Source organism: Panthera leo, chromosome A1, assembly GCF_018350215.1.
Source record: "Panthera leo isolate Ple1 chromosome A1, P.leo_Ple1_pat1.1, whole genome shotgun sequence".
Classification (NCBI taxonomy): Eukaryota; Metazoa; Chordata; class Mammalia; order Carnivora; family Felidae; genus Panthera; species Panthera leo.
In genome coordinates this window covers 129,772,505-129,798,449 of record NC_056679.1, presented here as the reverse complement: position 1 = coordinate 129,798,449, position 25,945 = coordinate 129,772,505, and the positions used below count along the sequence as shown (strand labels likewise).

The window sequence follows — 25,945 nt, the reverse complement described above, 5'->3', positions numbered from 1 at the left end:
TTGTCTAGCATATAAAGTATAATTTGGTTGCAAATGCAGCAGACAAGAGCCAAAATAAAACAGTCAAGAATACTAATAAAATATCATTACAAGTATTTACAAGACTGAATATTTAAAATGGTAATATTTAAAATATATGTATTTTATTAAAAGGACACAATGGTAGAATGTTAGGAAAAACACGAAAAAGCAACAATCAATTCTTTTCAGACCCACTCTGTTTTTGTTTTTTTAAGTTTATTTATTTAGAGAAAGACAGACCGAGCATCATAGGGGCAGAGAGAGAGGGAGAGTGAAATCCAAGCAGACTCCGTGCAGGGCTCAATCTCACAAAGTGTGAGATCATGACCTGAGCCAAAACCAAGAGTGGATTCTCAACTTACTGAGCTACCCAGGCATCCCACCACTAAATTTAAATATACAGTCTCTCTACTGCATCTTTTCTTATAAAACCTCTAGTAACCTTCCCAATTTTCAATCAGAATACCACTACATAATATGACAGGCTCTTTTTTTCTTGACTACTTTTCCTTATTTACTTTGATGTCTATTTATTTATTTTGAGAGAGAAAGAGAACGAACAAGAGGGGTGTGGGCAGAGAGAAGGAGAGACAAAAATCCCAAACAGGCTCCGCACCATCAGTACAGAGCCCGATGTGGAGCTCAAACTCACGAACCATGAGATCATGACCTGAGATCAAGAGTCAGATGCTTCAACGACTGCACCACCTAGGTGCCCCTCTTTTTTCTTGACCTTCAAAGAAGCAGTAATGAGGGGAGACCAGGCTGGCTCAGTTGGTAGAGCACTGTGACTCTTGGATCTTGGAGTCTTGAGTTCAAGCAGCACATTGGGCATAGAGCTTACTTAAAAAAAAAAAAAAAAATGGTAATGAAATCTAGTTCTCTCCTTTTGTACCCTTGCAAGCAGAGACAGAGAGGAAAAGCAACCATAAATACCCATTTTCAGAATAAAGAAGTATTACTCTGAATTATGAAATCGCACCTTCAGAACAGCGCCTGACAGAATAATGTTTCCAGAGGGTGAGTAAAATACGCACACTTACTCAAAATAGTTGGTAATAGATATGTGAAAGGAGCACTTTTGGGCGCCTGGGTGGCTTAGTCAGTTAAGTGTCCAGCTTCAACTCAGGTCACGATCTCACAGTTTTTGAGTTCAGGCCCCGCGTCAGACTCTCCGCTGTCAGCCTGTCAGCGTGGTGCCTGCTTCGGATCCTGTCTCCCTCTCTCTCTGCCCCTCCCTAGCTTGCACTCTATCAAAAAAAAAAAAAAAAAAAAAAAAAAAAAAAGCACTTTCTTCCAACTCAGTTCCTAACAAAAGAGAATCGTGATAAATTATCTTAAAATACACTGACCTCAAACTTTGGTGACTTCAATCATATAACTGATGAAAACAAAAGATCTCTCATTCTTCTTAAATAAATTTGATATAAAATATTGATTCCAGTACAATAAATCAAGTGTACATTTAGTTACAGGAACCAAATAGCAGTGTAGAATGCATATTCGTAAACTTGAGTGCATCTTTCCAAGTAGAATCAAAGCAAAACAGGTTATATTAGCTTTCATTGTCTTAGGTTTGTTTTACAGCTGTCTTTTAAAATAGACATTCCTTTTTTTCAGCTTACTTTAATTTAGACAGTAAAAGGATGCTCTGTCAAGAATATGAAAAAAAATTCACCTCTTTCTTAAGTTTACAATATAATTTTCTGACATTATAATAGTGAAATTGGAAAAAGTTGGGAAAATGGAGACTGCCAAAATGCTGCTTTAAAACAGACTAAATATGACAATCAAAGGACACTACTAAAGCATTAGTTAGAAAATAAACATTAATTACACAGTAATATTCATACATCATTTATCTTGCCAACTATCTCAAAGTTGCTTATAATTTATTATTTACATTCTCTCCAACAGAAAATGCCAATCTGTTCCTAGATGTCCCTCACAGTGAACAAGGACAGTAAATAAGTAAATGAGGACAGAAAAGAATATGGACATTTGTCAGATGATTACAGCAGATCCAGCAGAAGTCAAACTCTCAAACTCTGATATCCAGGTTTTGTTAACTAATCTAAACAGTGATGAAAAGAATTCTTAATGAGGACTATCTAAGCGTCACACCTTCTTCAATAGCTTTGCTGAAACAAGGAGCCATTAGAGAAGGATACAAATAATGCCTCAGCTGACACTGGTAACAGTGCTGTTGCTGTCCAGTAAATCCCTGGGGAATGTGACTTTGCCAAACATAGAGATCTTTTTGTTTTGGTTTATCACATTTTAAGATGTTACTGTTTACAACTAAATTGAAAAGTTCTAGCATTTCTCTTCTTCGACTTTAAAGCATAAAGCTAGAATTTTGATACTAGAAGAGAAAATTGGGAATGATACGGCTAAGAATTTTCATGAAGAAAATACAACTTAATATATGGGACAAACTTCATATTGTACACAAACTACCAATTTTCCAATTCTTACCTCATCTACCCATTGTTTTGAAGAGGGATATGAAAATTCAATACTGCTCAGTTTCTCCGGGGTGACAGGAAAATGTCAGATCTTGTTGGGGTATTTTTTTGTGATGAATGAACCACACTGCACACTAACAATTTGCGCAGATTTGTCATTTAGAAGAACCACTGCGCGCCCTTTTAGGAAAGTTGATTTTTAACTCACACAGGTAGGAAGAAAAACATCATAAATGGGCCAAGATGCCATTTAAAAGTATTAAATCACCGTAGTTTTCTGATATTACTTTGCATATTTGGGGTTGGGGGAAAGATGATTAAAAATTGTTCAAAAACACTAGTAAAGGGAACATAAAAACAGAATTTCTAAAAAAAAAAAAAAAAAAAAAAAATCCCCCAAACACAAAATAGCATTTAAAAAACTTCACAAAGTTTATTAACTAAGTAATTCAACACATTCTAATTATAAAGTCATTCTTTATACCTACATTCCTTTGGGTTTTAGAATACCCATATTGTATCTTTCTTTCCTCATTTGTTTAGAATAAAAGATCTGCTATCTCAAATACCACAGTTTTACAACCAGTGTTGTTAAAAAAAAAAACACATATTGCTGATAGTCCAAAGATTTGAAGAAATGCCTTTCACAGATGTTCGGCTAGATGCATTGAGCAATGCTATCTAATTGCTCCGTAGCTTAAATTCTTATTTACTCAAAAGGGAATTCTATAGCAATACAGCTGTGCTATTTTGTGAACTTTTCACAGCGACATGTAGATATATTATCTTCTCTTATCTTAAACACATCCTAATAAGACACACGGATCTTTTGGAAAGTTTTCAACAGCAGTAACCCAGGTAATGTAATCTTTATTACCAGAATTTAAATAGCACTCATAAAATTGCCAAAAACATTATAAAATGTTCAACTATTTCAACTGGTTTTCAGCTACCCTCCTATTATTTCATTAGGAAATTTAAGGCCTGAAGTCAGTTGACTGACCGCAATAGTGTTTTGTAAAAGTTGCAGATATGTTAATGAGGACACCAAGCCAACTGATGACACCAGAATCTTTCAAAAAAACCTCTCACTGATAAAGAGAACAAGCAATCTGAATATTCTACTGAGATGAATCTTACCATTTATCACTTAAAAGAGAAACTTGCTACTGTCTATAGAAACAATAACATATGCCAACACAAATAAGAAAAAATCCCTAGTATTCAAAATCTACCCTGTCTACCCTTCCTATTGTCCAGGATGACAGGACAGAAAGTTTCCCTGGAAGCCCTAAAGAGTGTTACAAACACATCGTGATATTCAAAAACACATATTCTAAAAAAACATTTTCACTAGAAAATAAAATCTCTGGACACTGCCTACCAAGCCAAATAATGATACCTACATTTAAACATTCAGGGGAGCCTGCGTGACATGCTCAGGGGAGCATCTGAGCATGACTTCGGCTCAGGTCATGATCTCACAGTTCATGAGTTCAATCCCCGCATCATGAGGCTTTGTGCTGACAGCTCAGAGCCTAGAGCCTGCTTCAGATTCTGTCTCACTCTCTCTGCCCCTCCCCTGCTTGCACTCGGTCTCTCTCTCTCTCAAAAATAAGTAAAATTAAAAATTTTTTTTTTAATTTAAAAAAAAACACATTCAAAACAAAATTGCTACAGACATAGATGAAATCTTCCCTGGAAATGCTGAATCTGTAGTCATACAAGTGCAATGTCAACCAGCCATCACTAAAAATCAATTAGTTTAACTTTAAAGGGGTCACATTCTGAACCACTAAACAAAAATGCATTCCTTCGTGCATTATTCTATTGCTTGAATAGCAGTCCAAATTCAGAACATTTACCCATAACTCCTTTGTTACGGACCGAATTGCGCCTCCCTGCAAATTCATATGTTGGAGTCCTAACCCCCAATAGGATGGTGTTTGGAGATGAGGCTTTGGAAGTTAGATGAAGTCTTGAGGGTGGAACTCTCATGAGGGGATTAGTGGCTTTCCAAGAGGAACAGGGAGATGCTCTCTCCGCCAAGTGAGGACATAATAAAAAGGAGGCCATCCGCAAGACAGGAAGAGGGCTCTTATCGGGAACCCAATCAACCAGCCCCTTTATCTTGATTGGACTCTCCAGCTTCCAGAACTGTGAGAAATAAATGTCTGTTGTTTACAAGCCACTTGGACTACAGTACTTTGTTATAGCATCCAGAATAGACTAAAACGTTCTCTTTCAAATGATATTGACCATGATTTAAAAAAAAAAAAAAAAAAAAAAGGATCAAAGATACGGCATGTTCCCTGCCCTATGCCAAAATCTCAATCCCTGACTGCAATGTCACTACTTCTTCCAGAAACTGATTACTACAATCTCTGCTCCACCCTACCTATTGAAGACTATGATGATAGAGGCTCTGAGCCACGGATATTTGTTTTCAATGCCAAGCCAATGTGGATTAAGAAAATAAGTGATCACTACTTTAAGCCCTTTTACCACTAGGGTAAAATGTGAAATACCAAATGTAGTGTGGCTAGAACAAAAAGTGTGCAAAGAAAAATAAAGCCATAGAAGCACATTATGGACAGGGGCTAAAGTCAGACTATGAGTTGGTTTTATACATATTTTTGAGGTACCTATTGGACATCTAGTGGAGGTATAGTGTGTCCGTGTATACGGTATATATCTGATATACTGAGGATGGTCTAGGCTAAAGATAAAAGCTTGAACTCTGTCAGCATACAGATCATGCATTCTCAACAGGGGTGATAGTGCTCCCAAGAAAGCAAAAACTGGCTCTTTGGAAGGGGGCATCTTAAATATTACAATGGCCTGTAGCCCTCCGAAGGGATATAGTACATAAACAGAATATATACGGCATTAAAACTTCATGGGGGGGTATGATTAGGAGAAAAACGTCTAAAATAGCACTTTGAAGGAGGGCAATAATTAAAGAAGTTTTGGAAAACAATGATACGGTATTTAAGGCAATGAAAGTGGATGTGATCACCAAGAGAATTTGGATGGAAAACGTGGTCTTCAATGTACAGAAGTGAGGGAGATGAAATACCAGCAAAAAGGATGAAGAAGTTGCATGAGGAAATTAAGAAAAATCAGGAACACAGAGTTCTGAAAGGTGAGTGAAGAATGCATTTCAGAAAAGAGAGAGTAAATCAACAGCATCAACTGTTGTTAATGTATCAGGTAAACTAAGAGCAATGCCTAAATGTCAAAGTGAGATTGACATTTTTTTTAAGATGACAGAAGTAACAGCCTTCCAATGGTGATGAAAATAATTCAGGAGAGAAGAAGTGGTAAGTTTGGGCAGGTGAAAAGGGAATAGGATCTAGTATACACGTGGAAAAAAACGGCCTAAAACAGAACAGAAAGAGTTGATTCATGGAAAAATATGGAAGAGAGTTACACGTGCAGATACTGGTACTTGGGTACATATAGTAGACTTGCAGAAGCTCTTTACTGGGAGTGCCTGGGTGGCCGAGTCGGTTGGGCATCTGAATCTTGATTTCGGCTCAGGTCCTGATCTTAGGGTCGTGGGATGGAGCCCAGGGTCAGGCTCTGCGCTGGGCATGGAGCCTGTTTAAGATTCTCTCTCTCCCTCTCCCTCTTTCCCTCCCCCACTCATGCACATGCACACACATGTGCTCGCTCTCTCTCTCTCAAAAAAAGTTATTTTCTGAATGCTTGTATTTCTCAGTGGTGAAATGGCAAGCAAGGTCATCGGCTTAGAGTATGGGTGAGTAAATAAACACTAAGGATTTTATGACAAAAGTGGGCCAGGAAAGAGTGAATGGACTAGAGATATGATTGCTCATTCAAAAAAAAAAAAAAAAAGCAACCATGAATTTAAATTGTGGTCAGTCAGCACAAATGTGATTTTCTCCCCCTCCAGTCAATTTCAGACAATCAAGAAAGGACAAAGAGGTATAAAATATACATGAGGGAGAGAGAATGATCTGCCAATCAACAGAGGGGGTAAGGGAGCTGAAGATATACAAACGAGGCAGTGCTTATAAAAAAGTTAAGTAAGGACATGAAGGGAATAAGGAACAAAAACAATAAGGAACAATAAAAAAAAGTAGTAGGATTATAAATCCTGGTGGGGTCAAAAGATTAGCGAAATCAGGATATTAGAAGGAAGGAATATGCTGGAAAGACTTGAGTGGTAAGTGAAAAAACGGTACATGCCTAAAGCGGAGATTATGGAGATATTGCAGGGAGATAGTTTTATAGGTATATAGTAAGTGGGCTAAGGCCAAGAGCAAGATCACTGAAAGGAAGCGAAGAAGTTCAAAGAACTGAGAGGCCAGGGTACTGGAGGGATCACCTATACGTGAATGCTGCAATTACCAAGAAATATGATTGGAATCGGATAGGAGACAGTAACAGTGAATCAGAAGCAAAAATCCTTATGACATTAGGAAAGTTGGCAAAGTCTTAGGTTCCTATCTTAGGAAACCAAGTATATGGGTGTTTCCATTAACAAAGGTAAGGAATAGAGGAAACACAGAAATATGGTGATAAAAGGCAATGGATTCCATTTTTAATGAGTGTAATTTGAAATACTGGCAGGAAATCCACGTGATAATATCTAGATGTAAGACCTGAAACTGAAGAGAAAAGATATGGTCTCAAAAGACATGTTTAAAAAATTTTATCTTAAAAATTTTAGTTGTTATGAAAAATTACAAACGTATACAATACATTTATCAACACCAAATGCCCTTCATTCAGTTTCATTAATGTATAACACATGGTCAATCCTATTGCCATTCCTCCCACCACCACAAATGGATTATTTCGAAGCAAATCTGAGATATCATCCATATTTACTGCAACATTTAGAGGTAACAATTTTATAGGTTTTTCATGCTCTCCTTTTTTAAAAGAAATCCATTCTAATGCATTTATTTTTCTTCTCTTCCCAGATGTTTTAGTATAGCTGGAAGGGTTTTAAATAAAATGAATCCCATGCACAGATCTGTTTTAAAGTAATTAAGGAGAAAGGATCATGAAAGAAACCAAAACAAATCATCTTTACCATAGTTCAAGTTTAAACTCTACGTCCCGAATATGTCTTTATGTCTGGTTTTAAGTCATGCTTACTATGATTTCTCTAAATCCAAGACACACAATATACTTACATGCACACCTACACACATAATAGTCAACTTCCAGCAACATTCAATTCTGGTAACAAAGACAGCCAACTTCAAGACTAGGATTTCCTTACTTATCCTCTATCAATATCCTCTCTCACACTGCAGTGCTGTTTTTCACAAATGCTAAATTAATTTGTTCTCTATTTTGAAAGGTCAAGAATGAGTGTTAAGAGCAGAAAAGAATACATGCAAATATTTTAGGTGATATAGGTCACGGAAAGAACTATAAAAGGACATAAAAGCAGATCACACCTTAGATTAGGCAAATAATTTCTTAGAACAACAAAAGCACATGCAACAAAAGATGAATAAACCGGACTTCATCAAAATTAACAACTCCTGGGGCCGTTTCATTTTGTTGATGGTTTCCTTTGCTGTACAGAAGCTTTTTAATGTAGTCTCACTTATTTTTGCATTTATTGCCTAAAAAGGTTATGACACGTAAGTTCTAGCTCAATTAAAAAAAAGAAAAGTAGATCACAGTAACTAGGGAAAACGCAGAGAAATAGAAGACCAATGATAAAACACTGGGAAACACCAATATTTAAGAGGGAGACAAAGAACAAAAACATAGAAAAGAGATTAAGAAGAATAGATCAAGAAGTAAGAAGAAAACTCAGATAACGTAGTACAATCAAGTCCAGGAAAACAATTTAAAAAGGAGGAGTTGGGGGCACCTGGGTGGCTCAGTCAGTTGAGCTTCTGATTTTGGCTCAGGTCATGATCTCACGCTCTGTGAGTTCAAGCCCCACGTTGGGCTCTGTGCTGACAGCTCAGAGCCTGGAGCCTGCTTCAGATTCTGTGTCTCCCTCTCTCTCTGACCCTCCCCCGTTCATGCTCTGTCTCTCTCTGTCTCAAAAATAAATCATCATTAAAAAATAATGAAAAAATAATAAAAAAGTAAAAAGTAGGAGTTGACAAAAAGTACTACAATTGACAAAAAATATGAAAAATGCTCACCTTTACTAGTAACAATGCAAATTTAAATAAAACTCCTCCCTGTTGCCTATGAAGTTTTTTAAAAAAAACTTTACTGAGATATAATTTACATAATATACCATGTATCTATTTAAAGTATACAATTTAATGGTTTTTAGCATTTGTAATATTTTAATCACTTCAAAAAGACACCTCCTATACTGTCGCCATCACTTCCCCATTCTTCCAACAACCCCCTCCCCATAATAAGCAACCACTAATCTACCTTCTGTCTCTATAGATTTCCCATTCTAGACATTTCATATAAATGAAATCATATAATGTGGTCCTTTGGACTGGCAACTTCCACTAAGCATGAAGGTTTTTCTTTTTTTTTTAATGTTTATTTATTTTCAGAGAGAGAGCGCAAGCAGGTGAGGGGCAGGCACAGGAAGAGAGAGAGAATCGCAAGCAAGCTCCCCATGTCAGGGCAGAGCCTGATGAGGGACTCGATCTCACAAATCGTGAGACTATGACTTGAGCCAAGATCAAAAGCTGAACGCTTAACCAACTGAGCCACCCAGGCATCCCAAGCATAATGTTTTCAACGTCTTGTCTATGTTGGAATATACCATTATACGAATAAACCACAATTTGTTTTTCATCATTTGATGGCCACTGGGGTTTTCACCTTTTGGCTATTATGAATAATGTTATAAACATTAATGTACATGTTGTCATATAGACAGATATTTCCCTTTCTCTTGGGTATATTCCTAGACTATAGCATTTTTTGTTTTATTTTTTAAAGACTTTTTGTGTGTGTGTGTGAGAGAGAGAGAGAGAGCACACAAGTGCTTGGAGGGGGGAGGGGAGGAGGAGGGAGAAGAAGAGAATCTTAAACAGGCTCCACCAGTGCAGAGTCAAACCGAATACAGGGCTTGATCTCACGACCATGAGATCATGACCTGAGCCCAAATCAAGAATCACATGCTTAACCAACTGAGCCACCCAGGCACCCAAGACTTATTCTTTTTTTTTCTTTCTTTTTTTTTTTTTTTTTTTTTAGAGCAGCCTGAGGTACACAGCAAAATTAAGCAGAAGATAGGATTTTCAAAATACTCTGTGCCCTCACATATGCATAACCTAACTCATCATCAACATCCCCTGCCAGGGTAGTACATTTGTTATAACTGATATCTGCAATGACACAACACCCAAAGCCCATTATGATTCAATTTTGGTGTACAATCTATAGGTCTGAACAAGTGTATACTGACATGTATCCACCATTATAATACCATACCCAGTATTTTCACTGCCCTAAACATCCTAACTTCTGACTACTCATCCGTCCCCCACTCATAACCCATAAAACCCTGAAAAGGTTTTTAAAAACCTAAATTATCGAGGATGTAAGCTCATGGCTAATCTAATTCATTGCTGGTGTTAAGTTCATTAAGTTCATAACTCACTCAGTCAATACTCAATGAATGCCTGCTATGTGCCAAGTACCATACCTGACACTAAATTTCTAATAGAGAATCACAAAGACCTGTATACTTACAAAGGGTGACAAATTTTATTACGAAAAAATAAAGTGTACTGAGAAATAATAAGAAGAGAGATCAAATTTTGATTATGAGAGTTACAAAAGACCCCTTTGACAAATGCAGAAATAATGTTTAAGATGAAAACGAAAAGCCACAATTAAGCAGAGTGGGGGACAAAACATCTGAGGTGAAGGGAACACTTTGTGCAAAAGCTCTGAGGTAAGAAAAGTCACTAAATGAAAGCCAGTGAGGGTCAACAATGGGAGCAAGGAGGTAAGTGGATAAGGTGACACATGAAAGGTAAGAGCATGATCACATAAAGCCTTGAAAGGTCATGTTAAGGATCACCTGATCCATGTTCTCCAAAATCCTGACCTACTGATAATCTTTCCTTGCTCTTTATTTTCAGCCTCTTCTCATCCCTCTAGCTTCTTCCCTTCAACAAATATGCTGATGTGATTTCTCTCCATTAATAAAAGAACAAATTATTAAGGGGCATAGCCATGCATCTTCCACTTCCTCCGTATGAATGAAAGCTCCATGTGGAGACATATTTTTGGTCTTCCTCCCCACCCCACTGTTTTATACTCAAAAACTAGTACATTGCCTAAAATACTCAAAACATATTGGTTGAATAAACAAATAATACACATACTTTCACCCAACCACCCTTCCAGGCAAAAGCTGATGTTTTGGACAGTAAAAGAACAGAGACGTAAGTGGCTTTAAGAGGTTCAGTTCCTTGATCTAGCCTCAAATAACGAGGCAATCTACTTAAGTGAGTTAACCAACTACAAATGAACAGAAATACAGGCAAGTAATTTCATTAACACATTTATTTCACTGTGTTCAGAGTCTGAAAAAAAAATTCCCATTTATTTAGTAGGACTGCTCAAGTTTATTAGGTTAAAAACCATAATGTTTATTTTTCAAAACTTTTAATTAAAAACATCACCTTCTTCTCATTATCGGATATAACATGACATCTTGTTTTTCTATACTAGCTATCATAACACTAGAACTTAAATGTTTTTCATTATATGTCTGGACCTCATAAACACTTTATAAATTAAGTATATTATCTTTTCTGGGCCATTTAACATCAAAAGAAAACATTCTACACACACAGTCCTAATTCTATAATCCAAGCTAGCAAATCTCCAAAAGGTATGTTGTACAGTGTGTGGACAAGGGTATGAAGCAAGGGGCACTTGTGCAGTTAAGAAGGTAAATTCACATTTTCTCTCTAGAAGTAAATTGTCAAGATCTTTCAAAATTAAAAATATTATTTTTAAAAATTTTCCAACACAGCAATTCTATTTCTAGAACCTTATCCTACAGATAAAGGCATCAATATGCAAAAAATGTCAAAAGTTCAAAATTATTCACTACAGTATATTGCCTGTGTAAGAACTACAGATTGGGCACAATTTGAATTGTGTTATATTTAACCAATAAGAAATTGGTTATTATTAACCAACTACACACACACACACACGCACACACACACACTCTACATATAGGCACAAATTCACAAATATTTGCTTGAAAATGCAAAACAAATCCATGCACACATATACAAGAACCTGGAAATACCAGTTATCTCCTGGGAGAAGACTTAGGTGGCTAGGAGGCAGCGATATAATAGACTTTCCAGTATATATCCTTTGCAGCTTAATTATTAACCACAGGACTATATTATTATTCAAAACAGGTAATTAAATTAAAAAAAAACAAGTTGAAAGTGTACATTAAAAGCAATGACACATACCTCTTGACACTGAAGATGAACACAAATCAATTTTTTTCCAGAATGTCAAAATTAAATAGAGCAGTGAGAGAAGAGCAGAGTTATAAGTTCATTTAATCATTGGTTCAAAAAATAGATAATTTACTAAGCATGAACAAGCACTGTCCCAGGCACCAAGGATACAATGCAACTTGAGTCTGACCAAAGACAATTAAACAAATATAATCCCATGAGTGTTTTTATGAGTAAACAGAAGGGACTGGGAGACCACAAAGCAGGGGACCTATCCTAGTCTATGAATCAAGGAAGAAGGGAATGTTTAATAGAGACAAAAAAGAGCAACAGCAGTGGATTCAGTAGGCAGAAGTGTAGTATTCTAATAAGAGTTCAGTGTGTCTGGAATGCCTCAAGTAAGTTGCAAAAAATCAGACTGGAGAGGGAGGTGATTGTTCAGGGTCTACAGTAAACTATGCTAAAGTTGGGCTTTAGCCAAAGGGCAACAGACACACAGCGTGTGACAAAGTTTTAAGCAACAGAAAGTTTTAAGCAAGCAATCGGGGGCCAAATTTGTAGGTTTGAAAGGTTACTCTGAAACAGTAATCAACCAAAGGTGGAGATAACAATTAGAAATTTGTTGCGATGGCTCAGGCAAGACATAATGCTAGCCTCACAAAGTTATAGTGGAAGGATGGAAAAAGTATATGGATCGAAGAGGTACCTGAGCTGTTATATATTAAGAGAAACTGATGATAGGACATGACACTGGGAAACACCAAGGAGTCTAGGAAGACATCTAGGGTTTTGAGTTGGGCAGTGGGTGATGGGTTCAATTTTGGACATGATGAATTTGGACATGTATGTATGAGACAGCCATGTGGAGATATTTATTAATCCATCAGATACACAAAGAATCTGTAGCCAGCCAGGGCTGAGGAGAAGCATTTAGTCCACCCAGAGTGAGATTACTGTGTGAGAAGTACTACAAGGCTAGGATCAAGCCCTGAAGAACATCAACATTTAGAAAATGAACAAGGGCATCTGCGCGCTTCAGTCTGACTCTTGGTTTTGGCTCAGGTCATGACCTTATGGTCTGTGAGAAGGAGCCTCGCATTGGGCTCCAAGGTGAGCGTGGAGCCTGCTTGAGATTGTCTCTCTCTCCATCTGTCCCTCTCCCCTGCTTGCACCTGCTCTAAAATAAACTTTCTAAAAAGTTAATTAAAAAAAAGAAAATGAATGGGGCGCCTGGGTGGCTCAGTCAGTTAAGCGGCCGACTTCGGCTCAGGTCATGATCTCACGGTCCGTGAGTTCGAGCCCCGCGTCGGGCTCTGTGCTGACAGCTCAGAGCCTGGAGCCTGCTTCAGATTCTGTGTCTCCCTCTCTCTCTGACCCTCCCTTGTTCATGCTCTGTCTCTGTCTCAAAAATAAACATTAAAAAAAAAATTAAAAAAAAAAAAGAAAATGAAGAGAGAAAGAAGCACCTACAAAGATTGAGAAGTAAGAGTAGGCAGGGTAGGAAGGAAACAAAAAAATTAGTTAAGGAATGGCTCTTAATGAAACCCAAAAGAGTATGTAAGGTTAAAAGCAATGAATTGTTCTTAATAAAAGTGTACCCTCCTCAAAAAAAGGTATACCCCAAAAATCAAACCAAGAAAATACCCATATTTAGGGTCATGTTGTAACCAACTCTCAATATCAGCTTTGGATGGCAGGGAGTGGAAAATGTAAAAATTCAACCCATACATTACCCCAAAGACAATTTCAAACAACAGTTTTATAAAAAATAAAGATCACTGAACCTAGACAAGCCCCCAAATCCATCAATTATGCCAACGGACTCCTAGCAAGTTGCTATAATCTCTTGTATTTTCCTGACAATATAGCTGCTCATCTAATAAGAAACATTCTTTCAAATGAAGTATATGCTCTTGTCTAAAATTCTGAAAGTCATGAGAACAAGGACGGCTGAAACTCATGCAATGGCAAAGAGTCTGGCAAAAGCCAAAATTTCGTTTTCAAAAAAAAAATCATAAAACCACCGAGCACCTGCACTGAGTGCAACAGCGATTTAACAGTTGGCTATAACTGACACAGTAGTCTTTACTAGGGAGAAGTCCTATTTCTATTCCCTCAAAGGCATCAGATGAAGGAACACAAATGGTCATGCAGCAGATGCTAGATGGATTAATAAAAAACACCTGAAGGCAATCTACACCACAGAAAAATGAAAGCATTTTTAAATTAATGACTTCCAATGCCTGGAACATCCATAGTACACAAAGAACTCTTATACAGAATTAGTGTAGAGGACTTTAGAGGCAGACAACCTATGTTCTAATCTAATCTCCTATTTGCTACTTACTTTATGTATGACCTTATTCCTTTTTTTATGTTTATTTATTTTGAGAGAGAGTGAGAGAGAGAGAGAGACACTGCAAGCATACGCGCAAGCATGTGTGCACACACGAGCGAGGGAGGGGCAGAGAGAAGGAGAGACAGAATCCCAAGCAGGCTCCACACCATCAGCGCAGAGCCTGATGTGGGACTCAAACTCACTAAGTGCAAGATCATGACCTGAGCCGAGATTGAGTCAGACGCTTAACCAACTGAGCCACCCGGGCATCCCTATGTATGACCCTAGACAAGTTAATTTCCTTAATGTAAAAATATCAGCACGTTTTGACCAACAGCAGTATTTTATCAGAGTTGTCTGTGATTAAATTCTTAAAACTTAACCTCACTAACTAGGGCCTTTAATTTGCTCTCCATTCCTAAAACTCATGTATAGGTAAGTCACTATATCCGTTTCTCTTTAATCCATAGCAAACTAAAATAATAACCCTTCCCCCCTCAAAAGTTTAATGCTGCTTGCACTCCAACTCACTTTCCATGAGATGAGACATTAGACCTCATGTATTTATCCTACAAGAGGAATTCCCTATTTTATAAATAGAACAGCTGTTTAAATTATTTAAGTTCAACCCTGGCTCCCCTCAAGAATGAAGCTCTAGCTCTAGACACACTGCTTGGACATCTGTCACAGCATTTGAACTTAAACTCATAATGTCCATGGGTCAAGCATATCTGAATTCTCCCACTGCACTACAGCTCATTTTAAAAATTGTGTTAGCAAACCATCAATCTCTCACATTGGCCAACAGATGAAGTGTAACAAAAATAAAAAGCAAAAGTTAACCTTAAATGCAACCCTAAAGGGTTGACCCTCATTCTTAACATTTTTTAGAGCAGTTTTAGGGTGATAGCAAAATTGAGCAGAAAGGTACAGATTCTCCATGTACCCCTGTTCCCACATACCCACACCCTCCCAAATCATCAACAGCCCACACTGGATACACTTGTTACAATGGATGAACCTACACCGACACATCAATAATACTCAAAGTTCGTAATTAGGGTTTGTTCTTGGTGTCATGTGTTCTGTGGGTTTTGACCAATGTATAACATGTATCTACCATTATAGTATCACAGAGAATGATTCCACTGCCCTAAAAATCCAATAGGCCCTATTTATCCCTCAGTTATTTCTCTTTAAGTCCTAAACGCAATAGCAGTTAAGAGATTCTTTTTTTTTTTTTTTAATTTTTATTTTATTTGAGGAAGGGAGAGAGAGAGGGAGGGAGGGAGGGAAAGACAGAGTGAATGAGAGGGGGAGGGACAAAGAGAGAGGGAACAGAGGATCCGAAGCAGGCTCCATTCTGACAGCAGAGAGCCCCATGTGGGGCTTGAAATCACAAACCCTGAGATCATGACCTGATTCTAAGTGAGACGCTCAACTGACTGAGCCACCCAAGCACCCCGCAGTTAAGAGATTCCAAATGCTGAAATGACATTCAGAATATCGAGGATGAAAAGTAAGGCAAAAGCCAGAGCAGAAAAAAATAGGGCAAAAATAAGAGCAAAGGAAAAGTAAAGGAGAGCAGCTACCTTTCGAGAATTAAAACCCTTCATCCATTAAAGAGCCGAAGCCAGGGGCGCCTGGGTGGCGCAGTCGGTTAAGCGTCCGACTTCAGCCAGGTCACGATCTCGCGGTCTGTGAGTTCGAGCCCCGCGTCAGGCTCTGGGCTGATGGCTCGGAGCCTGGAGCCTGTTTCTGATTCTGTGTCTCCCTCTCTCTCTGCCCCTCCCCCGTTCATGCTCTGTCTCTCTCTGTCCCAAAAATCAATAAAAAACGTTGAAAAAAAAAATTAAAAAAAAAAAAAAAAAAAAAAAAAAAAAAAGAGCCGAAGCCAGATCCTTTAAGTGTTGTTTTTCCTTCCCATTCCCTTCCAGGAATTCTAAGAGGGTTTTGACTAATATACTATAACAGACTCTTCTTAAGTAGGCAAAGCAGTTAGTTATAGCTTAAGTAAATTCCTGCTCTACATATAAACATTTATTGGAAGTGACTCATACCTTAGACTCATTTTAAAGATACTAGCTGCAAAAACTATAAACAGCCTGATTTGGATGCTCTCTTTGATATTAAATTGTACACAGGCTCTACAGTCCTCTACAAAATATTCATGAGTAGGATTAGCTTGATTAAACAGAACTGAAGAGATTTTATAACCTACACGCAGACTTTCCAAATGTTAAGTCCATTCCTTTCAACACATCTGGTCTTTACTCAGCACAAGTGATATACCACCATATAACATCAATTCTTTTTGCAGGCTGCTAGATTTCATCTGTTCCTTAATCATTGCTCACCCTCCTAGAATGATGCAATCTTATCCTTGCTAGCTCTCATTTTCAGTATTACTCTACCTCTAATCTATCACTAATCACGAGCTAACTCCTATTACTGCTCTTAGGAGATTAAGTCCTACCATAGTTTCCAAGTGTCCTAGAAATTAATTCCAAGAAGCATTACCTTACCTTTGTTTCCAAGTCTTTAATAAAGTGCCCCAGATTACTTGTCCTTCCTTATTTTCCTCATCTATCACCCTCCCTTCTGCCTGTTTTAAATGCCTTTACCTCACAGCCCTCCACTTCCAGCTCAGGAACTTCTCACATGCTGCACATTACATGCCTGGAATGCCTCCTTCTCTCCAAGGCAATCTACTGGTCATCTTCTTCCCACCATTTAAACTTCACTCTCCATGAAATTTTGTCAGATCATCATTAGGAAATGCTACTTTTGCTAAAATAACAGATCACAACCCTGGGTGCACACTGAAATCACCTTTATGTGTGAAGTTAAGTTTCATCAACGTATGAGGTGTTTTAAAATAAAATACTGATTCTCAGGCTCCATATCAAACCAATTAAAACAGAATCTCTATGCAAAGGGCCAGGATAATGGTGTTGATGGGTGGGGGTTTGTTTTTTATGTTTGGCTGTTTTTAATTTCAATGTCCCAAGGTGAATTCTGTGAGTAGCCAAGGTTGTGACACCACTATGCAGAGTCTACCCAGTTTAGAAACAGCTCCCACAACCACATTTATCCAATGGGTTAAATATATGTAAATCTATCACATCCCACCCCACTAAAATACCCTTACCACATTGTCCTGACCAATGTATATAGTATAAATATATGAAATTGCCCTTCATAAGCCTTAAACACTTCCAAGTAATTTATACACTCTGGGCATAGAGTTCCTCTTCAATAAAATGGGTAAAATACTATCTGCCTTGCAGGGCTGTCATAAAAATCAAGCAAGATACTGGATATTAACACATTTAGGAAAGCAAATGACTTTATAAAGGGTGCAAATGTTAAAACCCTTCAGATATCAAAAGTGACACCTGGATTCAATTTTTAAGAAAGAAACAGAATTCACACGGCAGTATGGAAGATACAAGGTATCTGGAAGACACTGATAGCCGCTGAATGAGAGTTATAATCAAAAAGGAGTCTTTGTAAAGTGTAGACACTCAGCTGATCCTGTCTTTCCTTTAAAAATTTTTATGTAAGTGAAATCTGGTTAAAATTAATAGCAAAACCAATAAAAAATCTGGAGAAGTCTCTGAAATTAAGTAAAATACACAGCTCAGGGAGGTATCTGATTCTCATAGTCCCCTGGCCACACTGTGTAGGGAGGTTACTTCCAAATTACATATAAGCACTAGCAGCTGCTCCATCAGTTTTCATGCTCTTGTTCCCTAATCTCTGTGTTTATAAGCACCCCAACCCAGAATTCCAAAATCAGTGGCTCCTCCACCAGAAATTTAAAACTGAATAAATCTTATTCCTTTAGATATCAAAACAAAAGTAAAAAGTCATAAAGTTAAAACTCAGATGGGTATTAGAGAACAGAAAATAGGCCAGTAATGACAAATAATGCCAATTTCAATAAAGTGGCAGGAGCTACCAAGACTGGTGGAACTTTATTAAGAAGAATTCTGAGGATCAATATGAACTTACCAGGAAAGCACACCATAAGGGATAATGGATATTAGTCTTGCACAGAGGAGGTGAAAGGGATAACATATATGACATCTATTTTCCACAAGACTCATAACTTAGAGTCCAAATAAAGAGCCTAAACCTAAAAAGGGAAGTGGTAATAATGCACACACAGAACAGCATACTTCTATCAGTCCTAATCACACCATACATCAATCATTTATTTACTGCTTTTGAAGGCAGGAACTGTGTATTTTTTGTATCTCCAACACCTATCAGAATACCTGATACATAATGAGCTATTAATAAAAATGTATTTGATAAATCAGTAGGAAAAGAGAAAACTATGAGACACACTGTTTTGTGATATGACATAATCACTCAGTCTATATACCGAAACATTCTCACGCTCTAGTAAATGCCCACCTGAACTACAAGCTTGGTTGTAGTGGATAATGAGAAAAACAAGTAGCACCAAACTGAGAGAGCCCAAGGACTAGATTTATAAGCACAACTTTAAAAAGGGACACCTCCCCACTCATTTTACTCCCAGTTACAAAAAGTTAACCTAAGGTTAACCAACAATGAAACGATACTGTATTTTGAGGAGGTTTTGTTTTTGTTTTGTTTTTTTTTTAATGTGTATTTTTGAGAGAGACAGAGACTGAGAGCGAAGCGGGGAGGGACAGAGAGGGAGACACAAAATCTGAAGCAGGCTCCAGGCTCAGAGCTGTCAGCACAGAACTAGACACAGGCCTCAAACCCACAAATCATGAGATCATAACCTGAGCCAAAGTTGGACGTTTAACTGAGCCACCAGGCACCCCTGGAGGAGGTTTTTAAAGACAAATCCCAATGACCATGAACTTGAATTTATTTACCTCTCCATATAAGTACATGGCACAGTAGCCACTGCATGTAATCAAGGGCTTGATTGTTTAACATGGTGAGGTTCTAACTTCTATTTTCACTTAGGCACTATAATACCATTTTTATTACTTTAATCAAAAGAGGTAGTATGTGATGGGAGGGTAACCTATAACCTGTATTTACTCCACAGCTGGACCAGAAGAGTGAAAATTAATTGTACTCAAGGCTTAAGAATTGTATCTATTCTTAAACTCAGAAGAATGATCTCAAAACAAATAAACTCCTTAAAAGATTATTTTAGGTTACAGGGCAGAGGTGTTAAAAGCAAAATAGATGGCTGAATCCAAGAATTAAGCTTTGCAAAAGATTAACGTAATATAGGGGTGTCTGGGTGGCTCAGTTGATTGGGCATCTGACTTCAACTCAGGTCATGCTCTCACAGTTTGTGGGTTTGAGCCCCGCATCAGGCTCTGTGCTGACAGCTGGGAGCCTGGGGCCTGCTTTGTGGAGTCTGTGTCTCCCTCTCTCTCTGTTCCTCCCCAACTTGTCCTCTGTCTTTCTCTCTCTCAAAAATAAGCATTAAAAAATATTAAAGAAACAAAGTAACTTAATGACAAGTACACTTGTGCCTAGGAAGAATGGGTCTGGATGATCTCTCAAGGAACCCCTCTCTGGATTTTCCACTCACGCCTCCTTCCCTATTGAAAAAAGACAAACGCTTAACTGACTCTGCTATTTTCTAGACTTTAAAAAAATTATAACATATAAAACAAGTTGACACGTAAGTTTTCCCCGGGGTCCCCAAATTTGTGTCATAAGAATCAAGTGACTAAGCAATGAACCTGGGATTCTGTAGTAATTCTGGAAGCAACAAGTGACTAACTACTGAAAGGGATTTTAAAGCCTTAGAGTGATGAATTTTCATCCTTATAGTCAATAAAATATCAGAATTCAATCTGATCTCACCAATTCGGAAAGTTTAATTCAATGTAAGTTTTCTGAGCCTCTCTGGTAATAGTAGAAAAAAATTTACTTACTACAGGAGCTTTTAACATCTCAAAAAAAAAAAAAACAAAAACCCACCAAAGTACAAAGTATACAACTTCCTACCATTATCCAAAAACATCTGTCCCACTAAAAAGAAAAGCAGGAGTGAAAGAACCGAGGGTTTGGTTCAGGCTATGTCCCTAATTAATTAACATGTGATCTTGGCCAAAAAAAAAAAAAAATCCAACCTTAGATTCTATGCCTATAAAATGATAAATCTACCAGCTTCCACACTGCTTATTACATCATAGGGTTTCTAGTGAAGATCCAATTAGATAACCTGTTTGGAAAACTATGAAGGCCTAACAGACACATATATGGAACCATTATCATGCTAGCTACCATGTAAAAGGAAACTATTAATCCGCAAATTCCCCCATTCCACCCACTCCACAGAGCCACAAAATTGTACCTAAAGAACAACCATATTGCTGTGTTGTTCATCTTTATTACCTACCTTCACACAGTCCATTCTCCAAAAGTCTATATAATGACATGTAAAGATGAACTAGCAGAAGAATAAACGTGGCAAAGTAGATACAAGAATTAGGCCATTTAAAATCTTTCCTAAATAAAGAGTGCCTGCCCTAAACTCCATGATTCCCAACAAATCCTCTGAAATCTTTAATTTCATGATTTCAGATGCTTAATTAAAGCATTCTTTTCCTTAACATTTAATTAAGACACAGGAATATTTTTCATCTTTGTGACTTTCTATTTACTATACCATCATCACTTTTTACCAGATCATTCCAACTGGGCTTAACACTGCTCCCTAGTGCTTTTCCTATGACTGAGAAGCAATTTCCTACATATCCTTATTGGGCTGCAGAAAGCTGTGTATGGTTCCTAAATAACTGAATTCTCCCTTAACTGTCACAGTTCTCAGTTCTTGACAGATAGTCTGGTTTCTATGCTGTGCAAGACAGGTTCCTGGCTGCCACTATAAGTTGTATGAATATAGCTAGACAAGTCACTTGTGGTGACTTGGGACTCTGCTTCCATATTTATAAAAGTGATAACTACATTAACTTCAAGGATCTTTCAGGTTGATCTTTCTCTTCAGATCAAATACATCAATGCTGTGACTAAGGGACCCCCAGAGAACAATCCCTTCATAGTTGCAGCTTCCAAATATTCAAAACATTTCTCGTTTCTCCCCTAGTCCTCAAAGGATAATCACAGCTACTTCAAAGAGATAAGAGATATTTTAACAGTATAATTAAAACCTACAGTTTTAGAGTCACTGGATTCTAGAAGGAAATCGAATCAGAGGATAACTGAAAGCCACATACAAAAAAAATAGATTACACATGAATGCCCTATTTCCAAAAATTAGTCTAATTTCTTACCAGGTTATCTCCTGTGGTGGGGATCAATCTCAGTACACCTAACTTCTGTCATTTCTAACTTAAAATACCAGAAATGTCAAATTAGCTTTAGTACATCACTCAATTGCAGTCAATTCCGGGGATGCTGAATTAAGAGGCCTGAACAGAGTTGGGGGAGGGGAGCAGAATAGGGATGTGGTAGCAAAGGAAGAGCCTCGATGGAAGGGTTTCACTTCCAGGTAAGATTTCACCCAAATAGTTAACTTATATAATGTTTGAAAACCAGAAATCCAGTAACGAATGATCCACTCAAAAACTATATGCAAGAACCTTTGCTAGGCACATAGAGGAGATCCACAGATAAATTCAGGGAATTGAAGAGACTATTAGTAAGTATTCTAATCCAGTAACACCTGACTTTGCTTGACATGGATGTGAGTAGCCTGCCATTCCTCAACTGGATTCTCTACAGCACCTGGTCTCCAGTGTAGTCTGAAAACACAGTATTAAAAGAAATATATCCAAACATCAATACTTAGGAAATATGCTGCCTCATGAGTGATACAGAATGACTTAGGAATTCAGAGGCTGACTATCCAGGGACTAACTCCCCATCTGGCTTTAGCAATCAGTGAAGACTTACTGGGATTAGTTTTGAACAGGGTCTTGAAAGATAAGAATGAATCTGTTTTAATTTACCTGTTGGCCCTCAGAATATATGTTTTATTTATATATGAGCATCACTTATTGGAGAAGCATGCTCTGAAATAAGGGCAAGGATCACCATCAGGAAGCATGCAGAACATCAAGTTACCAGTTAACTGCAGTCTGCAACAGCCCTTCTTCACTCATGTGATTTCCATGGTCTCAGGCATCACATTAGTGCTCATCCAACTACAAAGTTTATATTTGTTACAATAACCACTAGTGTTTTATCTTATACAGATGTGCTATAGACGTGGGAGGAAACAGAACAGCTTCTTTAAAGTGAAAAAGGAAAACATGCAGGGAGTCTCCCAGAGACTTCCTTCTGTGAAATACCACCATCCAATGCAAATGGCTATTCCCTTCCAGTTGTCTAATTTTACCTTCCTCCAATTCCATCTTGCACCTGATGAGCATAAATGACTATAGGCTGGGATAATACACATTGCGATGATTTCCGTTATGACCTCATGGGGAAACTGCTTTGAAATGTGACTTTAGATTATTAACACTTACATAAACACAAAGCTCTTAGACATGTCTGGGTTTCAGGTAAATGCAAAAGGTAAATGTTGAAAGATTAGTAAAAGTCTCTATCCTAGAACCCTACAAGAACCAAAATTGTTTCCAGTAAAACTTTTAAACAAAAAAAATTTTAAAAATAAAAATACAAAGCTTTGGAATGCCATATGACCCTTTTTAAATATATATTTTGTAGTAACACCTACAATCACAAAGGCTTAGAATGTAAAGAACTTTACACATTTTATTGCACCCTCCAATTTTAAATAATATGCAAATCCTACTTTTGTTGTAATACAGTGCACCCTCATTCATTCTAAAAAAGAAATGACAGTAACAGCACTGTTAAAGGACAGTTATTTGAAAAGAAAATGCAAAGAAAGCCCAACCCAAATAAAGGACACATCGCCTTCCCACTAGTGTTACTGGTAACTTCTAAAGCTCCAAGTGGTGTAATTTACCTTTTCACATACAGGGTAATGATGCTTCTGGTTGTTAAGGCAAATTATCTCAAATACGAGGGAAAAAAAACCCATTAGCTATATAGGGCCTACCAATATATCACACAAAGTAACAGCAAAGTCAGTCTAGCTTCACATAACTTGGTCAAACTTGCTAGAAACCAAGAGGGGGTGAATGTGAGAGCAACCTTACTACTGGCTAGACTAGAGAATAATAAGCCATAAATAAAGGCTTATGAGCAAAAGGGAAATAGAGTCAAGAACACCACACATCTCCATTACACATCTCTAGCTCCTTTCAATATTCGCACTGAAAGAAAATTTTACTTCTCTCTCCATGCGTGTTTTTCTCCTTTACAATATAAATTATTTCCAAGCCTGGCTGGCACCTCACTCCACACCCCAAGCCAATGACACAAAACATTTTTTCCAATTAGAACCTATAGAGAGATACATAAGCCCAAGGATTTTTTTTTCTTTTGAATTAGGCATGTATGTTCACCTCATCTAACACTTTCCTCTTGGCTACCTCTCTAGAGAGTGTGAAAATATCAACATCCGGTGGCCCACCCCCACCCTCTCAGTAACGCATCGCAGAGCTTAGGCTCATCCCTCTCCTTCCCTTTCAGTCTCATCACCTCTGAGAAGCTCATCGAACACCACGTCCCACTGCTCCCCCCCACATATTCATGGCCGAGCACGACGTTCTCGGCATCCTTCTTCCAAGGAAAGGACTAGCAAAAAAATGAAAGGCATGCTCGAGAAGCGAAAGCCGAAGAAGCCTGCCCAGCTTCGGGGCTGGCCTTTCCCCACCCGCCTCGGACCGGTAGTCGGTTCTCTAAACCCTGAAACCAATGGTCTCCACGCTCTCCCCACCCCCAACCCCCTCAGAGATACTGCCGGAAAATGAAAAGGCCCGGGTGAAACGCGAGGCTGGGTGCTCCCTACAGAAGCCCGTTGGCCCCGGCCCCCCGGGCTGGAGTCCCCGGGGAGGATGGAGATCGCGCGAAGAGCGCCGCCCCCCCCTCCCCCCGCCAGTCCCGGGACCCTCCGCCTCACCCGCTCGAACCCCAGAGATGGGCCCGCGACACCCAGGCCCTTTGCCGGCAACCCCTCCCCGCCCCCCGCACTGCAGCGGCACCCGGGGCGGACCCCACGCCGGCCTCACTCGCACACACGCCACACACAAAAGCGCCGCGGCCGCCGCCTTCCCGCCCCCACAGCCCGGCGGAGCAATCAATGAGGCGGCCGACCCCGCGTCCCCTCCGTGAACGCTCGAATGCGGGGCCCGACCGGCAGGGGCGGCGGCGAGGCTCACCATCGCTCCGCTTGATCTCCACGTAAATCCCGATCTGTATCTTGCCGAAGTTGGCCGTTGCCATCACCTCATCTGGAGCAGCGGCGGCGGGCCGAGGGAGGGGGACGGGAGGGCGGAAAAGGCGGGGAGGGGGCGGGGTAGGTGTGGGAGGGGGAGCGGTTGCCCGCGGCCGCGCCGGCCCGGGCGACAGCGTGAACGCGAGACGGGGCCGCGAGGAGCAGCGGCGGGGAAGCAGGCGGAGGCCCCGGGCCTGCAGGCCGGCGGGAGGACGCGCGCGCCGGGGCGTCGGGGTGAAGCGAGGGCCGGGGCCGTCAGGCGGCGCGGGGGAGAGTGGGAGGGCCCGCGCCGCCCGCCCAGGAGCCGACGCTGGGGAGGCGGGGCGCCGCGCGCCTGCGCAGAGCGCACCTCCCGCGTCTCTTCCTCCTTGGCCAGCTTTTCCCTGCTGCCTCCAGGCGCCCCCAGCGCAGCTTTGCGGCAGGGTGGGAGGGCGTCGGCCTTGGCTTGGCCGGTCCTGGAAGCGGAGCGCGCGCGGCGCGGTCTCCGAAGAGCCAGGATCGAGTTTGATTTCGGCGCGCGGCCTGGAAGAGGCGGGAACCCGTGTGCTAGTGCCTTCCTGTCTCTCTGGCTTCCATGACTTGGCCCCGTGGCCGGAATGAATTAAGGGCCCTGTGGTTTCTGGGCTTTCTGAGTGTATTGTAGGGCTGAGGGATGTGAATTTAGGGACCGGCCATTGACAGCACGGGCGTAAGTGTATCATCTGAGTGTCATCTGTATGGCCACGTAGAGGTGGCTGACCCAAGTAAGGTTTCCCATCTAGTTATGGTAAAGGGGAAGAAAAACCTTTGCGGTGTCACCCACCCTAAATCAGAATGAAGATCCGCTTCTTCATGGCCTTGCCTTATAAGCTAGCTCATCGCCGTTCAAAAATAAACCCAGCCGCCTTGACTATTCCCCTTATGGTGCATCCGAAGCAGGTGTCCAGTCTCTGCTGTGGGTAGGATTCAAGACTTTATTTGCTCTGGCCAATAAAGCCAATAACTATAATTCAAGGACAGAGGGCAGACACAGAAGGTTGACTAAGGAATGTGCCTTTTCTGCAGAGTCACTTGACTAGTCTGACCACATCAACATGTGAAGAGAAAGACTCCCCACCCTGGGAGAGCACGAAGGCTATGTGGACCTGGGATAAAGAAATTGTTTGCAGCACCGCGTACAAACCTCCAACCTGTGACTTTAGCGTCTAGTGTTGGGACGTGTTATGGAGGAAAACACACTTGCCTTACTTTCTCAAGTCATTGTTAATCTCTCTGTAATAATAACAAAATATACAGTTTAAAACTCTTTTAACTGGAAGCTGAATATGTATGTTAAGTGCCTATGTGCATATATGCACATACCTAGAATTTTCAACCAATGTAAATAATCAGGTTAAATAGACCCTAA

The 25,945-nt window shown here is 39.5% G+C and overlaps 1 protein-coding gene across 2 annotated transcripts in view; it reads right to left on the bottom strand.

Moving 5' to 3' along the window:
- Positions 1-24,797, bottom strand: part of KIF2A (kinesin family member 2A) — a 63,587-nt gene extending 38,790 nt beyond the window's left edge. For both annotated transcript variants that reach the window (XM_042940057.1, XM_042940066.1), the window contains exon 1: positions 24,503-24,797. In XM_042940057.1, the coding sequence (XP_042795991.1) occupies positions 24,503-24,566 (64 nt within the window). In that variant the 5' untranslated portion in view covers positions 24,567-24,797. The remainder of the gene's footprint in view (positions 1-24,502) is intronic.
- Between the last annotated feature and the right edge of the window lie 1,148 nt (positions 24,798-25,945).